General features: G+C 49.9%; 1 protein-coding gene across 1 annotated transcript; it reads left to right on the forward strand.

The window, feature by feature from the left end:
• The first annotated feature begins 779 nt into the window (after positions 1–779).
• On the forward strand, positions 780–19,110 carry MTMR4 (myotubularin related protein 4). The gene is made up of 18 exons (XM_065896858.1): positions 780–824; positions 2,260–2,349; positions 2,707–2,823; positions 3,347–3,429; positions 5,419–5,579; positions 5,694–5,790; positions 5,993–6,106; positions 7,343–7,539; positions 7,777–7,905; positions 8,420–8,531; positions 9,029–9,224; positions 9,464–9,649; positions 9,740–9,910; positions 10,061–10,215; positions 15,235–16,636; positions 18,297–18,407; positions 18,627–18,715; positions 18,933–19,110. Exons 1-18 carry the CDS (start codon positions 780–782, stop codon positions 19,108–19,110), a joined length of 3,633 nt encoding a protein of 1,210 aa, XP_065752930.1.
• The last annotated feature ends 1,932 nt before the right edge of the window (positions 19,111–21,042 follow it).

The following is a 21,042-nucleotide window of genomic DNA, read 5'->3' on the forward strand; positions in this document are numbered from 1 at the left end:
GAGGAGCTGAAGAAGTAGGGCTGGGCAGGGACCTTGGAATAAAAAACCCAGAGAATTTCCCTCTCAGGAGTGTGTAATGACCAAACTGGCACTAGACCAGTGTCCATTCTAAGGGGCAAAAAGGGAGTGGGATTAGTGAGGTCAGGGGACTGGAGGACACTGATGGACTGGGGAATGGTGAGTGGTGGTTTTGGAGGGAAAGGAGGAAGCCTAGAAACTAGAAAGGGCCTCTGGTGGAGGGAGGTGAGCCTCATCCTGGGAATCCGAGCAGGCACTGGGGGGACTCAAAGAGGAGGGGAGGGCGTGGGGACAGACGTCTGAAACAGTGGTGTGGGGTGGCTCACATGGGAAGATGGGAAATGAGAAGATGTAGGCGGTCCTGCCGCCCCCTCCCACGCCGTGGGGGGGGGGGCGGGTCAGTCCCGCAGCCCAGACTCCTGGGAGCCCCTAGGAGCCCGCCGAGGACGCTCTCCCACGCCGCGGAGGGGTGGTGGGGAGGGAGGAGTAGGGGGCTGTGGGCGGGGCCCGGGGACCCGCCCCGCCCCCGCCTTCCCGGCGCGGCAAGGTCGGGGAGCTCCCCTCGCCTGGGCGGAGCTGGGCTCGCTCCATTGTGGAGAGGAGGGGAGAGGCGCGCGCCGAGCATCGCCGCCCGCGCTCGCCTCCTGGCCGCAGCGGCTGCACCTGGCCGGCCCCGCAGCCGGGATGCGGCGGACGCCCGAGACTGGCGGGCAGCGCAGCGGCTCCGGGGACATGTGCGCTGGCCCAGACCGCCCGCGACCATGAGCCTGACCGCCCGCGTCTCCTGCTCCATGCTCAGCTGCTTCGTAAGTGCCGGCCCCGCCTGCGGCGGGCCGGGGACCCCGACGCTGGCTGCACCCGCCGCCTTTCCCAGGGCCGGCCCTTGAGATCCCGAATTTCAGCCCATCCCCCTTACCAAGGGCCCTGGCAGGGGAAGGGACATAGTCCCTTTTCTTTCTTGGACTTGCTTTAATCTTCGGGTGCCGGGGATTGTCGAAGGCCGAGGATTGGAATTCTGTGACCCATCATTTTAGCCCTGAAGCCGCTGCCCTTGACTGCAGATCTTCAGGCCCCGCCCTGCAGGGGTACATCCCTTTACCTCCGCCTCTCCATCTTGGGCCCACCCGCTGCATCCTTGCTTGGGGATGTGGGATGTGGCTAGTAGGCCGTCTGGGATGTTAGGGGGCTGGTCGGGGAGCACAGGATGTCTGAGCTGTCTCCCTGGCTCCAGTCCCCTCCCCCTTCCACCACTCCATTCCTCACCTGACAGCCTGTCTTTTCTCCTTGACTGTCCCCCAGCCAGCCTCTCTTCTCCATCTTCCCTGCCTTTCTGCCTCTGCAGGCCTCCGTACCTCTGCATCATTCCCAGGCCACCCCCCCTCCCCCTCTGGTTTAATGCTCCTTCCCAGCTTCCCCCATCTGTCCTCTCAGATATCCCTATCTATCCCCTTCCCGCCCCCCCCCCCGCCCCCAATATCTGCCAGACCTCCTCTCTCTCTCTCCCCTGGCTGTCCTGGGTCCCCTGGTTCTTCCCAGGCACGTGGATCCCCTCTTCTCCCCTCCCTCCCTGGTGGCTGGGAAAGGAGTTACTTCTGCTTGCTGTGGGTATTCCTCAGGAGTTCCCCTCAGATCAGCAGTCAGGGCAGGTTGCTTGGCAGGTGGCAGGATCTTGTTAGCAGCGCGGGCCTAACTGGAAGAGAAGCTCAGCTCCAAAGCACATCCTCTTTTTGAAAGCATCCGTGAAGGCCCTCTAGAGGCTTGGGACTGAATCCCATGACCCACTCCTCTTTGTCTCCTTCACCCACCAGATTGAAGCCTCAGTGGAGTGGCCTCAGGGACCTGCGTCCCCTCCCGTCTCTGTGACCAACCGCACACCTGGTTCCTGTTTCTCAGGGCAGCACTTCCCATTCCCACTTCTGTCTTACCCTTACATTCGCCTTTCTCTTCCTTCATTTTCTCTCCTTCATTTGGGAAATTTGGCTCTACAGGAGATTCCCTCTTTGAGGAGCGCAGATTCCCAGTTACTCTGTGGACCTTACTCTTCTCTTAGGCTTAAGAGGATTGAGTTCCCCCTCCACTTCACCCCTCCCACCAAACCAGGTCTCTCTTCCATTCTCTGGTGACCAGAACGTTTATAAGTGTGTATGGGGTGTATGTGGGTTTATTGAGGGGAGGGGAGCAGAATGAGACCTAATGGGCCAGGCGGAGCCTGGTGACTTAGGGCTGAGGCCTTCCCCACAGGGTGAGGAGGGGCCCCCCAGCCTGGAGTACATCCAAGCCAAGGATCTGTTCCCCCCCAAGGAACTAGTGAAAGAGGAGGAGAATCTGCAGGTAAGGAAGAGTTGGGGGCCCAGGGTGGGTAGAGCTCCCTGCCTGGTTAAAAAACACCCTCCCTTCCCTCCCGCAACCCAAATATCTCCAAGGGGATCTAGTGTGGGAGCTCTGGCTTCCTGCTCCTTGGTCTCTGGAGGGAGGGGAGCCTGTCTGTATGTGCATTATGGAGACTTTGGCCCCAGGGAAGGAAAGGCAGCTTTCCTGTATAGCTGTTGTCTGGTGCTCTTACCATAGAGAGAACTTTTGTCCTGCCTTGGCCCAGCTTTTCCAGAGGAGATCCTACAGATCAGGGGTTGGAGAGGGGATGGAGAGGTGACTGACTTCTGGACTGAGGGCCCCTCTGCCCCTCGGCAGGTGCCCTTCACAGTGCTGCAGGGTGAGGGAGTGGAGTTCCTGGGCCGCGCAGCCGATGCCCTCATTGCCATCTCCAACTACCGGCTGCATATCAAGTTCAAGGATTCTGTTATCAACGTGAGTTTCTGTCTTGTTCTCCCACACCCAAGCCAGAATCCCTGTGAAATTCAAGGTGGGATTGCTCCAATGCTCTACTTGATCATGTTTCCAAAGAGTTGGGGTTCCCTTCTTTTTCTTATTGTCCTTCCTCTAATGGCAGGTCTATCTTTCTGTCTCTCTCACTTAATTTTCCCTTCCCCTCTCTGTCTTTCCCTCACTCTGTTGCTGGCCCTTCTAGGGGCACAGTGGCTTTGTTGGAAGAGTGCCACTTACCAACTGTGTGACCTTGATCAATCACCCAGCTGAAGTGCAATTTCCTCCTTAATAATATGGTGTGAAAACACCTGCCTTGTGGTTTCTTGTGATTATTAATTGGGGTCACATATGTAGAGGACCCAGCACCGTTACCAGGCACCTAGGAGGCCCACAGTAAATGTTGATTTCCTTCCTTCTATTGATACATCAGCATCTGGGTGGGGGCGGGGATGAGGAGTGATGTGGAGTGGGGGGATATGAGCGCCAGTCTGCATTTCCCCTCCAGGTCCCCCTCCGAATGATTGACAGCGTGGAGAGCCGTGATATGTTCCAGTTGCACATCGCCTGCAAGGACTCCAAAGTGGTGAGGTGAGAACGACGGAGCCTCGCTCAGGTCCTCTGGCCCTAGTCTTGTCCGGACCTCTCTGCTGCAGGGTTTCTCTGGAGCAAGAAAGGAAAAATACTGCCTCCCTTTCCCCATTTGGAAGGAACAGTGAAAACCTTGTCTGGGTTGGGGGGTCAATTTTCTGATCCACAGTGTCTTGACCTAAAGAAATGGGGATAATGCTCACGGAGTTTTCATAAGGATTAAATGAGAAGATGCATCTGAGAGCACATAGGGTGATGTCTGGTGCAGAGCACTCACGTTGTTGTTGGTTCATTTATTTATTCATTTAACATGTATTTATCGAGCACTCTACTCTATGCCAGACTGTTCTAAGCACTGGGGATACAGCAGGGAACAAACACACAATTTTCTGCCCTCATGGAGCTTATATTCCAGTGGGGAGATAGGAGTGGTAAATAGTAAGTAAAATATGTTAAATCATGGTAATGTAAAGTTAAAAAATAAAGCAGGGAAAGGGGATACGGAGTGCTATGGGGGTGAAGGTTGTAGGTTTAAACAAAGTGATCAGAGAAGCCTGCACTGAAAAGGTGACATTTGAGTCAAGACTTGAAGAAAGTGACCATGTGGGTATTTGGGGGAAGAGTGTGGCAGACAGGGGACAGTGCATGCAAAGGCCCTGAGGTGGGTATGAGCCTGGCACAATGGAAGAATGGCAAGGAGGCTAGTGTGGCTGGAGTGGAGGGCAAGTGGGTCAGGATAGTGGGATACAAGATCTGAGAGGTAAGAGGGGTATCAGGCTGTCATAATGACTGGCTTTTACTTTGAGGGAAGTGAGAAAACCACTGGAGGGTTTTGAGCAAAGGAGTGACATGGTCTGTTATAGAATCACTCTGGCTGCTGTATTGAGAAAAGATGGAAGAAGGTTGGGGACAAAAGCTAGGGCAGAAACTGGAGACTAATTAAGAAGCTATTACAGTTACCCAGGTGAGAAATCATGGTGGCTGGTCCAGGTTGGTAGCAATCAAAATGGTGAGAAGTGGTCAGATATTTGAAGGTAGAGATGATAGGATTTGCTGACAGACTGGATATGAGAGAAAGAGGAATCACTCCAAGGATTATTAAAAGGATGCCCAGACTAATAAGAACCTACTGTATAGCAGGGAACTCTACTCAATATTCTGTAATGACCTATATGGGAATAGAATCTAAAAAAGAAGTGGATATATGTATATGTATAACTGATTCACTTTTCTGTACACCTGAAACTAACACAATGTTGTAAATCAACTATATGCCAATACAATTTAATTTAAAAAAAAAAGATGCCCAGTTTAGAGCCTGCCATGTACTCGGGTCTGTAGGCATTAAGAACAGGAATCCGCATTGCCCTCCCCTTCAAGGAGATTAAAGTCTAGTTGCTAAAGGAAGACTTAACCTGTGGCAATATGCTCTGGGAAAACTTACTGTTTAATACTCCCAGCACACTAACAATAACGGAAGAAGGGGTCTGTGGAGTGGGTTAGGCTCGGAAGGCCTCAAGGAAGAGGTGGGACTGCAACTTTCTTCAGAGTATCAGTAGGACATGGCTAGGCTGAGGGGAGACATTATTAAGCAGAAGTGAAAAACCAAGGAGACAGGAATGACATGGGTAGGACTTCCTCCCTGAAACAGAAGGTTTGTGCTGGAGAGTCATGGGAGAAGACACAAGGGGTAGCAGACATTCAGGGCCAGATTTGATAGCATTCAGATTTGATATAAGAAATGGTCGGGCCCCATTAGAGGGGATCCTTACGTCTCAAGGACAAGAGTTCTTGGGAAGAGAATTGTCACAGCAAGACAATGTCCCTTGGGTGTTGCCCAGTCTCCCTGGTCCTCCCCAGGGTCCCCATGCCTTACCTCCTGCTTTGCAGTCTCCCCTCCCCACAGCCTTTTTGTGGCTGGGTCTTTGACCCTTACGGCCCCAGAGTTCACTCACCTCTTGCCTCACTTCGTGGCTTCTTGCCTGGCAGGTGCCACTTCTCCACTTTCAAGCAGTGCCAAGAGTGGCTCTCGCGGCTAAGTCGGGCCACGGCGAGACCTGCGAAGCCTGAGGACCTGTTTGCCTTTGCCTACCATGCCTGGTGCCTGGGGCTGACTGAGGAGGACCAGCACACCCACCTGTGTCAGCCAGGTGAGGCCAGGCTGCTCTCTTTAGGAGACTTCTTTTTGTCTCTTGCTTCTCACCCCTCCTGGACCCTGGACCCCGTGCTCTTGGATGCTGACAGGCTCGGGGGCTGTGTTGCAGGAGAGCACATACGATGTCGGCAGGAGGCCGAGCTTGCGAGGATGGGCTTTGACCTGCAGAACGTCTGGAGAGTCTCGCATATCAACAGCAACTACAAGTGAGAGGGTCTTGGGTGGGGAACCAGAACACCTGTGCAGACCCAGACTTCCTCCCCGTGTGGATAAAGCACGGTGGGCACAGCTCCTGGCTCTGTGAGGGGAGGAGGGCTCCTGGTCCCTCTGCCCACAGGGCCATCCCTGGGGATCTTGTGATCACAGGTCTTTAATCAAGCTCCATGACCCCATCTGGTCTCTTCTCAGATTGTGCCCCAGTTACCCCCAGAAGCTGCTGGTTCCCGTGTGGATCACAGATAAAGAGCTGCAGAATGTGGCTTCCTTCCGCTCCTGGAAGCGGGTCCCTGTGGTTGTGTATAGGTGAGGCGGTGGGGGCCGGGGAAGTGGGGGGATGCTTTTCGTGCAGTGAGGAGAGTCAGAAGTGGAGGTCTGTGGCAGTGTGGTTGACTGGGAATTGACACTCTTCCGGGAAGTGGCTATGAAATAATTTTAAAAGAAAAACTGCTTCAGTTTTCTTTCTCCTGAGGACGAGGCTTTTGGGGAGTTTACACATTTTTCTTTCTTCCTTTCTTCCTTCCTCCCTCCCTCCCTCCCTTCCTTCCTTTCTTTCTCTCTCTCTCTCTCTCTCTCTTTTCTTTCTTTCTTTTTAGGACCTGCGTGTGTGTGTGTGTGTGTGTGTGTGTGTGTGTGTGTGTGTGTGTGAAACATTGCTTTAGAACAGGGGTTGGCAAACCATGGCCTGTGAACCAAATCCGGCCTGTATCCTGTTCTGTGTATAGCCTGTGAGCTGTGAATGGTTTTTACATTTTTTAAAAAAATTATTTATTTTTGGCTGCATTGGGTCTTCGTTGCTGCGCACAGGCTTTCTCTAGTTGTGGCGAGCGGGGGCTGCTCTTCGTTGCGGTGCACGGGCTTCTCATTGTCGTGGCTTCTCTTGTTGCAGAGCATGGGCTCTAGGTGCGCGGGCTTCAGTAGTTGTGGCTCGTGGGCTCTAGAGCGCAGGCTCAGTAGTTGTGGCGCACGGGCTTAGTTGCTCTGTGGCATGTGGGATCTTCCCAGACCAGGGCTCGAACCTGTGTCCCCTGCATTGACAGGCGGATTCTTAACCACTGCGCCACCAGGGAAGTCCCGGTTTTTACATTTTTAAAAGGTTATTTAAAAAAAGAAAACACAGAGAGAAGAATGTGCGACAGAGACTGGCTGTGACTCCCAAAGATGAAAATTTATTGCCTGGTTCTTTACAAAAAAACATTTGTGAGGCAGGTAGTAGCCATGAGGTTTGGAGTTGTTCATGCTCTGGGCCCAGGCTTGTTCTCCTGCTGGGTGTCTGTACCTGGAGCAGGTGCTGTGCAGATTTGATGAGTCAAGGTCACCTTGGGAATACACAGCCCATTTGAGAAATATGTGTGACAGTGCTTTGTAAACTGTAAAGCCGTCTCGAGATGTTAAGGGCTTTTGGTTGCTATTACCATAGCCTGGATGATCTGGTGGCCCCTGTTGGCTCTGGAGATCTTGGTCTGGCCCGCTGGGGTCTCAGCAGTAGGCCTCTGGGGGCTGTGAATGCCAAGGGCCTGATGGTTTCTTCTGTTTTGTCAGACACCTACGCAACGGGGCTGCCATCGCCCGCTGCAGCCAGCCCGAGATCAGCTGGTGGGGCTGGCGCAATGCCGATGATGAGTACTTAGTCACATCCATTGCTAAAGCCTGCGCCCTGGACCCAGGGACAAGGACCACTGGGGGCTCTGTCAGCACCGGGAATAGTGATGCCGGCGAGGCATGTGACGCTGACTTCGGTAAGGTGTGGGTGGTGTCGGCCCCCTGGGGACTAGGCTCCCACCTTGGCCTCCTGGGCTCCAAGTGAGAGGGTGGGAAGAAGACGACAACACACAAGGTGTCTGGGTCCCTGTCTTTTGGTGGGGACGAGAAGGTGATGGGGTGTGAGGGGTCTCATCAAAGGGAGTGCCCCAGGGCGGGGTGCGCCTGGGCAGATGGCCGACCCAGGGTCCTCTCCCTGCTGTGTGTGTGTTTAGATTCCTCCCTGACTGCATGCTCTGGAGTGGAGAGCACAGCTGCCCCCCAGAAGCTGCTGATTCTGGACGCCCGATCCTACACGGCGGCGGTGGCCAACCGGGCCAAGGGCGGAGGTTGTGAATGTGAAGGTATTGCTGTTACCTCAGCGACTGCAGCCAGCCTGTGCTCTGGTGGCTTTGGGGACAGCTTGTGTGGTGGAAAGAGCCAAACAAACCTGGCCTGGGAGCAGGACTCTGCCACTCAGTGGCTGGGACTATGCTTAAATTGCTTCATCTGTCTGAGTTTGACTTTCTCATCTGTAAAGTGGGGCTGAAACATGCCTTGCAAAGTTGTCGGACGATAGAGAGGTTAAATATATAAAGTTACTGGCACAGAGCAGCTACTGTTTGTTGAGGATTTACTATATATCGTCATTACTAGTAGTCCTCGAGCAGCATTGTCATTGATGTTATCGTCATCACTATTAGCATATGGCCCTTGAGCATCCGGAGGTAAAAGGGTATTGAGATTTCCAGAGTGTATTGAGTCCCCGTCCTGGAGTGCTCTGCCCTGCAGGGAAGCTTTGCCCACTGGACTGCTCTCGTCCTGGTTGCCTGTTTCCAGAACACGCTCTTATGCTCCACTCTCCTCTTATGTGTGCAGAGTACTACCCCAACTGTGAGGTCGTGTTCATGGGAATGGCCAACATCCATGCCATCCGGAACAGCTTCCAGTACCTCCGCGCTGTGTGTAGCCAGATGCCCGATCCCAGCAAGTAGGTGTTCCCTGTTCTGATTCCATCCACCCTCCAGTTTCATCCCTTACCCAGTACTTCTCGTGCTTGGAAGGTCTGGTGGGGAGTTGGGGAGTGTGAGACGCAGGAAACCCGAGGGCCTAGGTGCAATGGGCTAGTTCCAAGAACACTTCTTCCATTTCTCAGCCAACGCTTTGGAACAGCCACAGGACACTGGGTTCCTTTTGTTTTGATGAGTTGTCCTCAAGGACGCAGAGAACTGAGGAGAGAGAGTGGCTTCTGATGTGCGTGTGATGCTCCCAAGTTCCTCTGTTGATCCAAAGAGTGTCTTGTCCACCCCAGGTCCCATTTTCCCTACCTTCTTGCTAGACACCTCTTGGCAGAAAGGCCATGGGCTGGGCCTCTTAGCTTCAGCTCTCACTGGGGACTTTGTTAAGGTGTGGCTGGCCGTGGATGGCGGAGAGACTGTTGTAGCCTCGGCGCCCTTAGTGACAGATGTGACCTCTGCTCTCTTGTAGCTGGTTGTCGGCTCTGGAGAGCACCAAATGGCTGCAGCACCTGTCGGTGATGCTGAAGGCAGCTGTGCTCGTGGCCAATACAGTAGACCGGGAGGGCCGGCCTGTGCTGGTGCACTGCTCGGATGGCTGGGATCGGACGCCACAGATTGTAGCCCTGGCCAAGATACTACTGGACCCGTATTACAGGACGTTGGAGGTATTTGGAGGGGTTGGGTGGGAAAGAGCAGAGGGAAAGGGGGCGTTTGGGGAAGGTACTAGGCCCTCTGGATCCATTTGGGGGATCTTTCCATAGAGGACACTGGTGGCTTTAAGTCCTCTTCTAGGTTTGGGCGTGTTCTTCTCTGAAGCTGCCAGCCCCCTGCTTCGGGCATCCCTGGAAGGAGCACAGTAGCCCTCCCAGAGAGGCCCTACACTTGAACCTCCTCTTTGTTGCAGGGTTTCCAAGTGTTAGTAGAATCTGACTGGCTGGATTTTGGGCACAAGTTTGGAGACCGCTGCGGCCACCAGGAGAACGCAGAGGACCAGAACGAGCAGTGCCCTGTGTTCCTCCAGTGGCTCGATTCTGTTCACCAGTTGCTCAAGCAGTTTCCCTGCCTGTTTGAGTTTAATGAAGCATTCCTGGTAAGTCCGTGAGCCTGGTAAGTCCGTGAGCCTGAGGCCAGGGTGGGGGCCGGCAGCCCAGGTCCGGTGCAAGCTGTCTTGGCCGTCTAGGTAAAGCTGGTGCAGCACACGTACTCCTGTCTCTACGGCACGTTCCTGGCCAACAACCCCTGTGAGCGAGAGAAGCGCAACATCTACAAGCGGACCTGCTCTGTGTGGGCCCTTTTGCGAGCTGGCAACAAGAACTTCCACAACTTCCTCTACACATCAGGCTCAGAAATGGTAAGTCCGCACCCTTATCCCGTAGGTGCGTCTTGGGGACCTACAGGGAGAAAAGGCCGAGTCAGCGGGAAGGACTCGGGCCCAGAGGCTTAGGAGGGAAAGGGGCCCCGAAACATCTCACAGAACCCACGTACGGGGCTGCTTCCCTAGGTCCTGCACCCCGTGTGTCACGTCCGGGCACTGCACCTCTGGACAGCTGTTTACTTGCCAGCGTCATCTCCATGCACACTCGGGGAGGAGAGCATGGACCTCTACCTTTCCCCGGTGGCTCAGAGCCAGGAGTTCTCTGGCCGCTCTCTGGACAGGTAAGAAGAGCCCTTTTTGCTCTCTCCTCTCTCCCCTAGGGAGGCAGCAACTGCTTTGTGTCTTGCCTAAATGCTGTTCTTTTCCTTTTATGAGATATTTTAAAGCAACCTCTTGAGCCAGTTGAAGGCCAAACTTGGCCCAAGACTCGTAGTTAGCTTGGAGGGTACTCTGTATGTTCCCAAGGTCCTTCCTTAAGATAAGAGTGGTTACCTTTTTTCCAAGCTGCTATTACCCTTTGTGACAGACCCAGGGGAGAGGAGAACAGAACAGAAAGGACTATTTCAGGAAGACTTGTGGGAATGGTCTTGATTGATGTTCACTGGCGTGGGAACCTTGCTATCTTAGTAATAACCTTTGCTATGTCCAGCATTAGCTTCCAGAGAAATGGGTTCCCAGAAGGAGAACAGCCTTCACATTACTCCCTCAGAATTTAAAGGGAGACGTAAAAATTAAAGTTATATTCTGGCTGAATATTTGGGGGGAAGTAGCATGGAGATTGGTTAAGTTATAAGAGTAATATCTGTTCTTTGTTATTAAAAAGAGCCCAGCAATATAACAGTAGAGAATGGCAGTCCTGCCTCCCTGTTCCCTGTTCCCACAGGTGTCCACAGCTGGCGCTTTGGTGCGTGCACTTCCAGATGTTGATCTCTACACTGATACAGCCACTCTCACAATCTCGTGTAGAAACATTTTTTAAATCCAAAACCAATCATATTTTGCGTACCGTTCTGCAAATTGTTTTCCCCGCTGTGTGTCAGGATGCCGCCCATGACAGCGCACAGAAAGCTGCTGTGTTGTTTTTAGCGGCTGCATAGTAGTCCAAACTTAGAGTGCATCAGAATTTATAAAACCAGTTTTCAATTGGTCATTCAGGTTTATCCCATTTTTTAATCGTTATAAGGGGTGTTTTAGTTGACATCCTTATATGTATATCTTAAAAATTTTTTTTTGTAAAATACATACAATATTTACCATCAAAACCATTTTTTAAAAAAAATTGTCTTGATTTTTGGCTGTGTTGGGTCTTCATTGCTGCATGCGGGCTTCCTCTAGTTGCGGCGAGCGGGGGCTACTCTTCGTTGCGGTGTGAGGGCTTCTCATTGCGGTGGCTTCTTTTGTTGTGGAGCATGGGGCTCTAGGTGTGCAGGCTTCAGTAGTTGTGGCGCGTGGGCTCAGTAGTTGTGTCACATGGGCTCAGTTGCTCTGCAGCATGTGGGATCTTCCTGGACCAGGGATCGAACCCGTGTCCCCTGCATTGGCAGGTGAATTCTTAACCACTGCGCCACCAGGGAAGTCCCCTAAACCATTTTTAAGTATACAGTTCAGTAGTGTTACCGTGTATGTATACCTTTGCTTTTGTGCTAGTGTTTCTGCTAGATAAATTCTTAGAAATGAAAATGCTGGGTTCAAAGCATATGTGCATTTCTAACTTTGATCTTTGTTTACTGGTGGAAGGCTTTTAAAATTAAAATATAACTTACATAATTGGTTGAATATTATAAAGGAAAACAAAAACCCCCAATCCCCAAGTTACTAGTTTTAGGGTCTTTGGAGCTGTGTCCATTGTCAGGGGCCTATGGATAGGCTTCAGGAATTCTGTGATTTTTCTCTTTCCACAAACTATGCAGAATTTGGGTATAGGTTCATAAGTTTGCTTTTCTAGGGAGAGGGGCCATAACTTTTAATCAGATTCTTAATAAGTTCTGTGACCCATTTAACAACCATGGCCTTAAATCAATATCTAACTTTTCAAACCAATAAATGTCTCTTAAATACCTACAAGTTGCCTAGTACTGTACTAGCTTTTATGGGCTGTACCAAAGACATAGAAGATATTGATCCTATAAGATACCTTTAAAAAGCTGTAAGATCAGGCATAGGACAATTAGAGAACAATCTAAGTTAGCATCTAAGCGAATAAGAGTGTGTCTTGTTCAAAGCTACTAGAGAAATGAGAAGTAAGAAAGGGGTCATAGGGTGACTGTTTACTCAGAGACGTTTTCGTGGAAGACCAGGCAGGAACCATGGCTTTTTAGTGTCCCTAGTGCCTGGCTCAGGGCCTGGCACATAACAGGTGATTTAGTAAATGCTTAAATGAACAAACAAATGAATGGAATAATGGGAGTTATGAGCTTGGTAACAAGGTTAGTGGAGAGGGGTCCAAAAGAATTAGAAGCATGAGAGAGTTTCTAGTTTTTTTAAAAAGAAGAACCACCTCTCTGGAGGTGGCAGGGTTTGGGAAGAGGTATTTTGAGGAATAGAAAGAAATAAACAGGATAGTTCATTGAGGGCTTTTATACTGAGGAGTTAATTTTGTTTTTTTTATAAATTTATTTTATTGATTTATTTATTTTCGGCTTCATTGGGTCTTTGTCACTGTGCATGGGCTTTCTCTAGTTGTGGTGAGCGGGGGCTATTCTTTGTTGTGGTGCGCGGGCTTCTCATTGCGGTGGCTTCTCTTGTTGAGGAGCACGGGCTCTAGGCACGTGGGTTTCAGTAGTTGTGGCGTACGGGCTCAGTAGTTGTGGCTCGTGGGCTCTAGAGCGCAGGCTTAGTAGTTGTGGCATACGGGCTTAGTTTCTCCGTGGCATGTGGGATCTTCCTGGACCAGGGCTTGAAGCTGTGTCCCGTGAATTAGCAGGCGGATTCTTAACCACGGCGCCACCAGAGAAGCCCCTGAGGAGTTTATTTTGATTCAGTTGTCAATAGTAAGTCATTGTGACCTGGTAACAATGGGATTTTTCAAGAATTAATCAGTGAGCAATGTAGTTGGAGGCACAGAGACCAGCCAGCACTGTTGTAATTCAGATATGAAAGGAAGAGTCCTTGGAAAAGAGAAAGGATTAAATTCAGACGTTGTTGAGAAGTCATTAGCACTCTGTGGAGTTGCCTGAACATTGAAGGGTGGAAGTGAAGAGTAAAGAGGCCAGTCAAAGACAGGTCCCAGGGCTTCCCCGGTGGCGCAGTGGTTGAGAGTCCGCCTGCCGATGCAGGGGACACGGGTTCGTGCCCCGGTCTGGGAAGATCCCACGTGCCGCGGAGCGGCTGGGCCCGTGAGCCATGGCTGCTGAGCCTGCGCGTCCCGAGCCTGTGCTCCGCAACGGGAGAGGCCACAACAGTGAGAGGCCCGCGTACCGCAAAAAAAAAAAAAAAGGTCCCAAGTCTCTGAGCTTAGAAACTAGGAGGAGGATATTAGTACCACCTATAGACACTGAAAAGTTGAGAAGATGTGTCAGTTCAGGGAGAAGGAGGAGATACCGGCAGGTTGGGACTGAAATATTTTGACAGCACACAGGAGGTATGCTGCAGGCAGTTCGAGATAGGATTGGATTTAGAGGAGTAGTTGTACAAGGGTTTTAAAGGAAATGGTTTCTCTAACAGCTGACCTGACTCACCTTCGGTTCTACCTTTCCCTAGATCAGAAATGTCCTGCTCTCTTTCCTCTTCTTCCATTAAAGTGCAACAACCCATTCTTCTCTCCCCAGCTCAGATCCTCCCCTGTCTGTGTAGCCTTCCCTGACCACATTAGCTGGATGAGCTCTCTCATGGCTCCAAACTCCTCAGGCATTATTGTCTCTACCAGCATTATTAATTAGACCTTCGGTCCACATAGGAGTCAGCTGTGGGGGACTGCAGGCTGTTGCTATTGGTGAATCTGGATAAAGAGTACATTGGATTTCTTTACACTCTTCTACTTCCTTTGTATGTTTGAAAGTTTCCAAAATAAAAAGTAAAAAAAAACAATAAAAAAATTAACAAGTTGCCAAGCTGTGAGATTCAAGCTCTGGCTGTGGGACTCCAGAGACTGTAATTGTAACTGTTGTCATTGCCTTCCTGGAATTTGTTACCACACAAACACACATTGATCACTAAAGTAAAATCAAACACAAGAATACTTTTAAAGAAGTATTAGTAAGTTTCAAAAACCAAACACTTAAAAAAAATCAGCTAGCTCTGTTGTAACTGTACCTTTGAGGGATTTTTCAGTGTGGGCTGGGCTGACTGAGGCATCTGAAAATAGGAGTCCAGCGAAGTCTCCACTGTTTCCTGGCAAATTTCCCTCAAGTTTTGTTGCTCCAAGGACTTTAGAACTTTAAAAATTAGGGCGGTCATTCTTGAAAATGTCTGTTACCCCTTTGGTGTGCAGAGTTTGGTGTACAGAACTTTGCGTGCCGTACACTAGGGGAAGTTTCCGTGCTGACTTGGGACTCATAGGAGCACGCTGCCACTGGAGTGGTTGTAAAAAGCTCTGCTGGTTACTCCTGTGATGGAGGGATAATTTATAATAAGGAAAGCTGTAAAAATGAGGAGTCGTGAGTGTAGCCTTTATGTATTTATTTATTTATTTTGGCCGCACCCTGCGGCATGTGGGTGGGATCTTAGTTCCCCAACCAGAGATCGAACTTGGGCCCCCTGCAACGGAAGCGCGGAGTCTTAACCACTGGGCCACTGGGGAAGTCCTGTGAGGGTAGTCTTAATTAGTTTGTGGTTGGTTGCCTATATTTTGAATCCTCGTAGCATCTCTGCAAGGTAATTTATTGTCATTTTATGGAGGAGAGAAACCAAGTATCTGAGAGGTTAAATAGCTTACTTGTAGTCACATAGCTAATCAGTGTCAGAGCCAGCATCGTCAAGCTCCAGAACCCACCTTCTTTCTGTCTTGCCATGTGTGATAGAGGTGGTTGGACATTAGGTGTGAGGCCGAGATGTAGTCCTGGCCTGAAGGGTAGATTGGGAAGGCATCAGCTTAGAAGGCAGTTGAAGCCACGGGAGTGGTTGAGATTGCCAGGGAGACTGTGTGGGGTGAGACTGATGAAAGCTGAGGACAGAGCCTGGGTTCCGGAGTTCATGTCCTCCACTCTTTGCAGAGCAGACTTTTTGCAGTGAACATTGGTCATCTGTAATCTTAAATGTTGTTATTTCTTGTGAACTCTGGCTTTGATTGCTTTGATGACCCAATTCCTGTGTATGGGAGGTAGCTCAGTTCCTGACCTGGAGGTGGTGTGTTGTCATTCCAGATTACCTAAAACGAGATCTATGGATGATCTTCTTTCTGCCTGTGACACAAGCAGCCCCCTGACGCGCACATCCAGTGACCCCAACCTGAATAACCGCTGTCAGGAGGCCAGAGCAGGCCTAGAGCCCTGGCATGGCAATCCTGAGGGATCAGAGGCAACCTTCGTGGAATCTGGGCTAGGAGGTCTTCAGCAGACTGTAGGAGAAATGGCTCTTCCTCCGTCTCTGCCCAGCAGCCAGAAAGACTACTTGAGCAATAAACCTTTCAAGAGTCACAGAAGCTCTTCTCCAAGTTACAGGCTGCTTAATGCTGCAGTGCCCCAGGAAACGAAGAGCAGCACCTCTGATCCCGAGTTCAAAGTCCTAGAAGAGACTAAGGCACCAGCTCCAGACCCTCCTGCCCAGGATGAGCTGGGTAGGACTTTAGATGGCACAGAGGAGCCACCTGAACATTGTCCTGAAAAAGCAGCTGTCCGAGCACTCTCTAAAGTTGTTTCCAACAAGCGTGATGGAATTTGTGATTTTCCTGAGTCTTCCCAGGACTCCCTCACAGGTGCCCCCGAGCAGGCCCAGCTAGACTCTGTGCTAGGTGTGCCCTCCAGAGGTGCTGCAACTCACGGTCTGGGCACCCTTTGCAACCCACTGAGTGCTACCTGCCAAATTCCTCCAGACCCAAGCACCGACTTTCTCAACCAAGACCCTCCAGGGTCTGTGGCAAGTGTCTCCCACCAGGAACAGCCTGGTTCTGTGCCAGATCTGATTCAGGGGGAAGAAGATGTGGGCAAAAGAGGGAATAATAGGAATGGGCAGTTATTGGAAAACCCTCGCTTTGGAAAGGTGCCATTGGAATTGGCCCGAAAGCCAATTTCTCAGAGCCAGATCAGTGAGTTCTCTTTCTTAGGGTCCAACTGGGACAGCTTCCAAGGGATGGTGACTTCCTTCCCGAGTGGGGAGACCAGCCCTCGGCGGCTGCTCTCCTATGGCTGTTGTAGCAAGAGGTCGAGCAGTAAGCAGATGCGGGCAACAGGGTCTTGCTTCGGGGGACAGTGGGCTCAGAGAGAAGGGGTGAGGTCACCGGTCTGTTCTACTCATTCCAATGGACACTGTACTGGTCCAGGTGGAAAAAACAACCAGATGTGGTTGTCTGGTCACCCAAAGCAGGTCTCCAGCACGAAGCCTGTTCCCCTAAGCTGCCCTTCTCCAGTGCCTCCTCTCTACCTGGATGACGATGGACTCCCCTTTCCCACGGATGTGATCCAGCATAGATTACGGCAGATTGAAGCGGGGTACAAGCAAGAGGTGGAACAGCTACGTCGACAGGTGCGTGAGCTTCAGATGAGGCTGGATATCCGCCACTGCTGCGCCCCTCCAGCAGAGCCCCCCATGGACTACGAGGATGATTTTGTAAGTACTCGCCTACTGCCACGCAGCCACTCATTCTGTCCATCCGTCCAGCCTTTCACGCATTCCATATCCATTCATTGGGTACTTGCTGTGTGCCAGAGTTAGGGGGTTGGGCTGTAGGATGAAAGACATAGTCCCTGCTCGCAAGGAGCTCACAGTCTATTGGGAGAGACAAGTAGACAGTTAGAATGCTGTTCTTAAGTGTTGAGGGAAGCATCAGGTGTTGGGGGCCTGGGTGGAGTCAAATTTCGGGGAAGTCTCTCCTGAGAAGCTAACGCTTGAGCCGAGTGCTGAAGAATGTCGCTTTTAGCCATGTAGAGAGTGAAAAAGAAATACCATTTGCAGAAGCATGGAGGCAATAGGTACTCCAGCGGTATGGCTTGAATAAAGGGGTGTGTGTGTGTTCGCACACGCGTGTGTGCATGCGCGCACACTTGTGCTGGGACTGTGACGGGGAGGGAGTTGGTACTGTGGTGGGAGGTGACCTTGGGAAGTGGAAAGGGATTAGAAAGGTCAGCCTGAGTGCCTGTGTTGTGTGGATTCTACCCTCAAGGCAATAAAAGTTTTGGCTAGTGAGTCACATGATCAGATTTGCATTTAAGAGTACTACCCTAGAGGGACTTCGACTGGCGACTGGCACGGCCAAAAAAAAAACAATTGAGTACTAAAGAGAGTGCTACTACCCTAGCAACAGCGCGTCAAGCAGATGAAACCCAGGTGGGGAGGCTGGTTAGGATGTTTTGGAATAAGCCAGGTGAGATGATGAGGACTATCTAGGCTTCACTGGGTTCTGGCACAGCAGTCCTCGGGGAGCTTCTAGAAGCCAGCTCTAGGACATTCCCCCTTGCCTGCTGCCCACTCCTCTGCTGGTGGGATGGTTAGGGCTAACAACTTCTTACTATTCAGGGTGATGGTTTAGAACAGGAGTCAGCAAATTTGTTTGGTAAAGAGCCAGACAGTAAATACTTCAGGCTTTGTGGGACATATAGTCTCTTTTGCAGCTGCTAGGCTCTTCTGTCTTACACAGAAGCAGCCATAATGACCATGTGTAAATGAATTGAGCGTGGCTGTCTTCCAACTTGACTTACAAAAACAGGCAGTGGGCCAAATTGGCCTGTGGGCTGTAGTTTGCGAACTCCTGATTTAGAATGTAACAGGAGAAATACTCTTTCCATACTGTGATGGAGCATATTGGTTAAGAGCATGGGTCTGGGGGCTTCCCGGGTGGCGCAGTGGTTGAGCAGGGCACGGGTTCGTGCCCCGGTCCGGGAAGATCCCACATGCCGCGGAGCGGCTGGGCCCGTGGGCCATGGCTGCTGAGCCTGCGCATCCGGAGACTGTGCTCCGCAACGGGAGAGGCCACAACAGTGAGAGGCCCGTGTACCGCAAAAAAAAAAAAAAAAAAAAAAGAGCATGGGTCTGAAGCCAGACACTAGGTCCAAATCCCACGTTTACTACCTATTAGCTCTTAACTCTCTCTATGGCTTCGTTTCCTTATTTGTAAAATGAGGAAAATAATAGCATACATCATAAGCTTGTTGTGAGGAGTTAAATAAGTTCATGCATGTGATGCACTTAGAAACAGTGCCTGATGCACAGTAAACAATGAATGTTAGTGGTAGTGAAGATGATGGTGGTGATGCCTTTGCTTTTCCTTTAGACGTGTTTGAAGGAGTCAGATGGCAGTGATACAGAAGATTTTGGTTCTGATCACAGTGAAGACTGCCTTTCAGAAGCAAGCTGGGAACCTGTTGATAAGAAAGAGACTGAGGTATGTCCAGGCAAATATATGGCAGGTCCTTTTGCAAGCCAGTGAGTTCTCATACTTCTCAGAGATGACTGACCTGTTCTTCCCCAGGTGAGTCTCTCTGTAGGGCAGTAGTAGCTGCCTAGGCCTTGTCATTTTCTTCTGGGATGCTTTCCTTGTTGCAGTGTTGCTTTTCCACTCTGTTGACAAGGACCTGGGATTTTTCCTTTTGCCTTCTGTTAGGTGACTCGCTGGGTTCCAGACCATATGGCATCACATTGCTATAATTGTGACTGTGAATTCTGGTTGGCCAAACGCAGACACCATTGCAGGTAAGATGTTGCCTATGATTCAGTATGGCTCGTAAAGCCTACTGAGGGACATAGTTGTGAACTAAACTGAATTAACCTGAAAATGGAGATATCTTAATAGGAACTATTTTTGTTTTCTCCCAACTTTTTCTTTACTCATGTAAGGCCTTTTAGAGTATCATTCGTTCCCAGTATATCGGCATTTCTGATGAACTCTCCCCTCTTTGTGCTTTGGCAGAAATTGTGGGAATGTATTTTGTGCTGGCTGCTGCCACCTGAAGTTGCCCATTCCTGATCAACAACTCTATGATCCAGTTCTCGTCTGTAACTCATGTTACGAACATATCCAAGTATCTCGGGCCAGGGAACTCATGAGCCAACATCTGAAGAAACCCATTGCTACAGCTTCCAGTTGAATGCCAGAGGAGAAGACCTGTCCAGTTTTAGCAGGTTTGAAGGGAGGATCTGCTTCAGGTGTAGTTTTGAAGGTTCCTTGGTGTGGCTCATGAAATCACAGAGCTCAAAGATACAGTCTTGAGAAATCCTCCTTGGTACCATGAGACTGGAGCAGAGGAATTCCAATTTGGCAGGAGGTCCTCTACTGGTGAGACCCTTACCTTGGGGTAATGGTCCTGATCCAGACCCAGAGTCTGGAAGCTTAACGTTGAGTTGGTGGCTCCAGTTTCTTTCTCCTGGGGTCACAAGATGATGATTTCATAGATACTGCCTGGTGATGTGTGCCCCAAACAGCAATAGAAAGGCATATGTATAACCAAACTCCAAATGATAACCAGATCCATCTCTCCTCCACCTTGAAAAAGGCAGATTATAGTGTATAAGATAGGAATTCCTATCCTATTTGAAATGAACTATACCCTGTACCTCTGTGCTCTGTGTCTGTGCATGAAGGCTCAGTCCTTAGAGGCACTCCCTCTAGTTGCATTAGCTCTGTCTTTCTGTGGAGTTTGGTTTAAAGACTGGTTCAGCAAGTGGAGGTTTTGCTGTATTTTTCACTTGGCTCATCAGCCAGCATCAGTGAATATTCAGTTTAGGGGGACAGTTTTAGGGAGTGAGACCTTTTTGGGAGCAGAGGAAAACTCTGCTGATGTTCAGTCCTGGCAGAAATCAGTTACTTTGAGCTGTGAAGGCAGGAGTCTTTGTTACTCAGTGGCAGCTCTCGAGGTGTGCACTGTGAAGAATGAGAAGGGAAACGCAGAAATTATCCTTGTGAAATATTTGCTGATTGTGCCCTACCCTTTGCGCCTGACTTTTCCTAGTTGTCCTGGTGCTAACACAGGAGCTACACCTTGATCCTCTCCTGGCATGAAAATAAAACACTGTTTATTTTGGTTGTTGTTCCATTGCCCTCTTCCCACATGTCCTCTTTCCCTTGGCTGCTGCCTCCTCTGGGTCACACTGCTTCTTATCCTGAACACTTGACACCTTAAGGGTAGAATCTAGTGTTTGGTTTTTACCTCCTAGAATACGCTGTTTGGTATGTGAGGGTTTCAGTACAAATGCTGCTGTCTATTTCTGTGCACTTAACAATGGAACCCAAACAGAAGAGAATAAAGCCTCGATACCAAAATTGGGAGAGAAAATGCGTCCATTTGGACCAAAGGGTTTTTTTTGTTTGTTTGTTTTTGTTTTTCCATCTTAATATGTACCAGTGGCACTTAACCAAAAGATACAGTGATATAGCCATGTACTGTGGTTGGGACAGATACAGTCTCCTTGACCTATAATGAAACCACTAGGATTTCCTTATATATTTTACTTAATTCGTTGGTGTATGGAAGGTAAATTACCCTTAGGCTTAGCCTGTTTTAAAATTATGGTAGCCGTCTAACTGTTACTTGTTCATGCTTCTTCCTAGAAAAAAAATTTTCATTCGAAAATAACTAGGATCTGCATTTAGAACAAGAACTGTTATTTGTCCTGACCTTTTCTTCAGCCCTACTGAGAAGCATCTGTGCTTTTATACTTGCCATGGATGTAACCTAAAAAGTTTTGGCGTATCTAGGTCAGTCTAGCGGAACTTTTTTCGTTTAAATGGAGTTGAATAATGGAGATTTTGTGTCTGGGAAATTCCTGAGATCATTGAAAAAATAACAAACTATTCCTTGTCTTGATACATAAAATTCTTCTAAGCATTTTCTCAGTCATTAAAATTTACTGCCAGTTGTGAGTGGCTTTTTAATTAACTTGACTTTCACTGCACTTCGATTGGCAACGTTTGAGGAGACTGTATCTGTACTTTGTGTGGCTGTTTTGAGAGGCTGTCCCATCAGTGAACATACTGCATGGCCTTGGAGAGAGACTCTGGGCTCTCAGCTCAGATGTATTCA

Source organism: Phocoena phocoena, chromosome 19 (assembly GCF_963924675.1).
Source record: "Phocoena phocoena chromosome 19, mPhoPho1.1, whole genome shotgun sequence".
Classification (NCBI taxonomy): Eukaryota; Metazoa; Chordata; class Mammalia; order Artiodactyla; family Phocoenidae; genus Phocoena; species Phocoena phocoena.

Bases quoted from the DNA above. Each gene is read 5' to 3' on its own strand.
- MTMR4 (XM_065896858.1), top strand. From the start codon at position 780: ATGAGCCTGACCGCCCGCGTCTCCTGCTCCATGCTCAGCTGCTTC. The intron at 9,911-10,060 runs GTAAGTCCGCAC...CTGCTTCCCTAG, and splicing joins ACACATCAGGCTCAGAAATG to GTCCTGCACCCCGTGTGTCA. The intron at 18,716-18,932 runs GTAAGATGTTGC...GTGCTTTGGCAG, and splicing joins AAACGCAGACACCATTGCAG to AAATTGTGGGAATGTATTTT.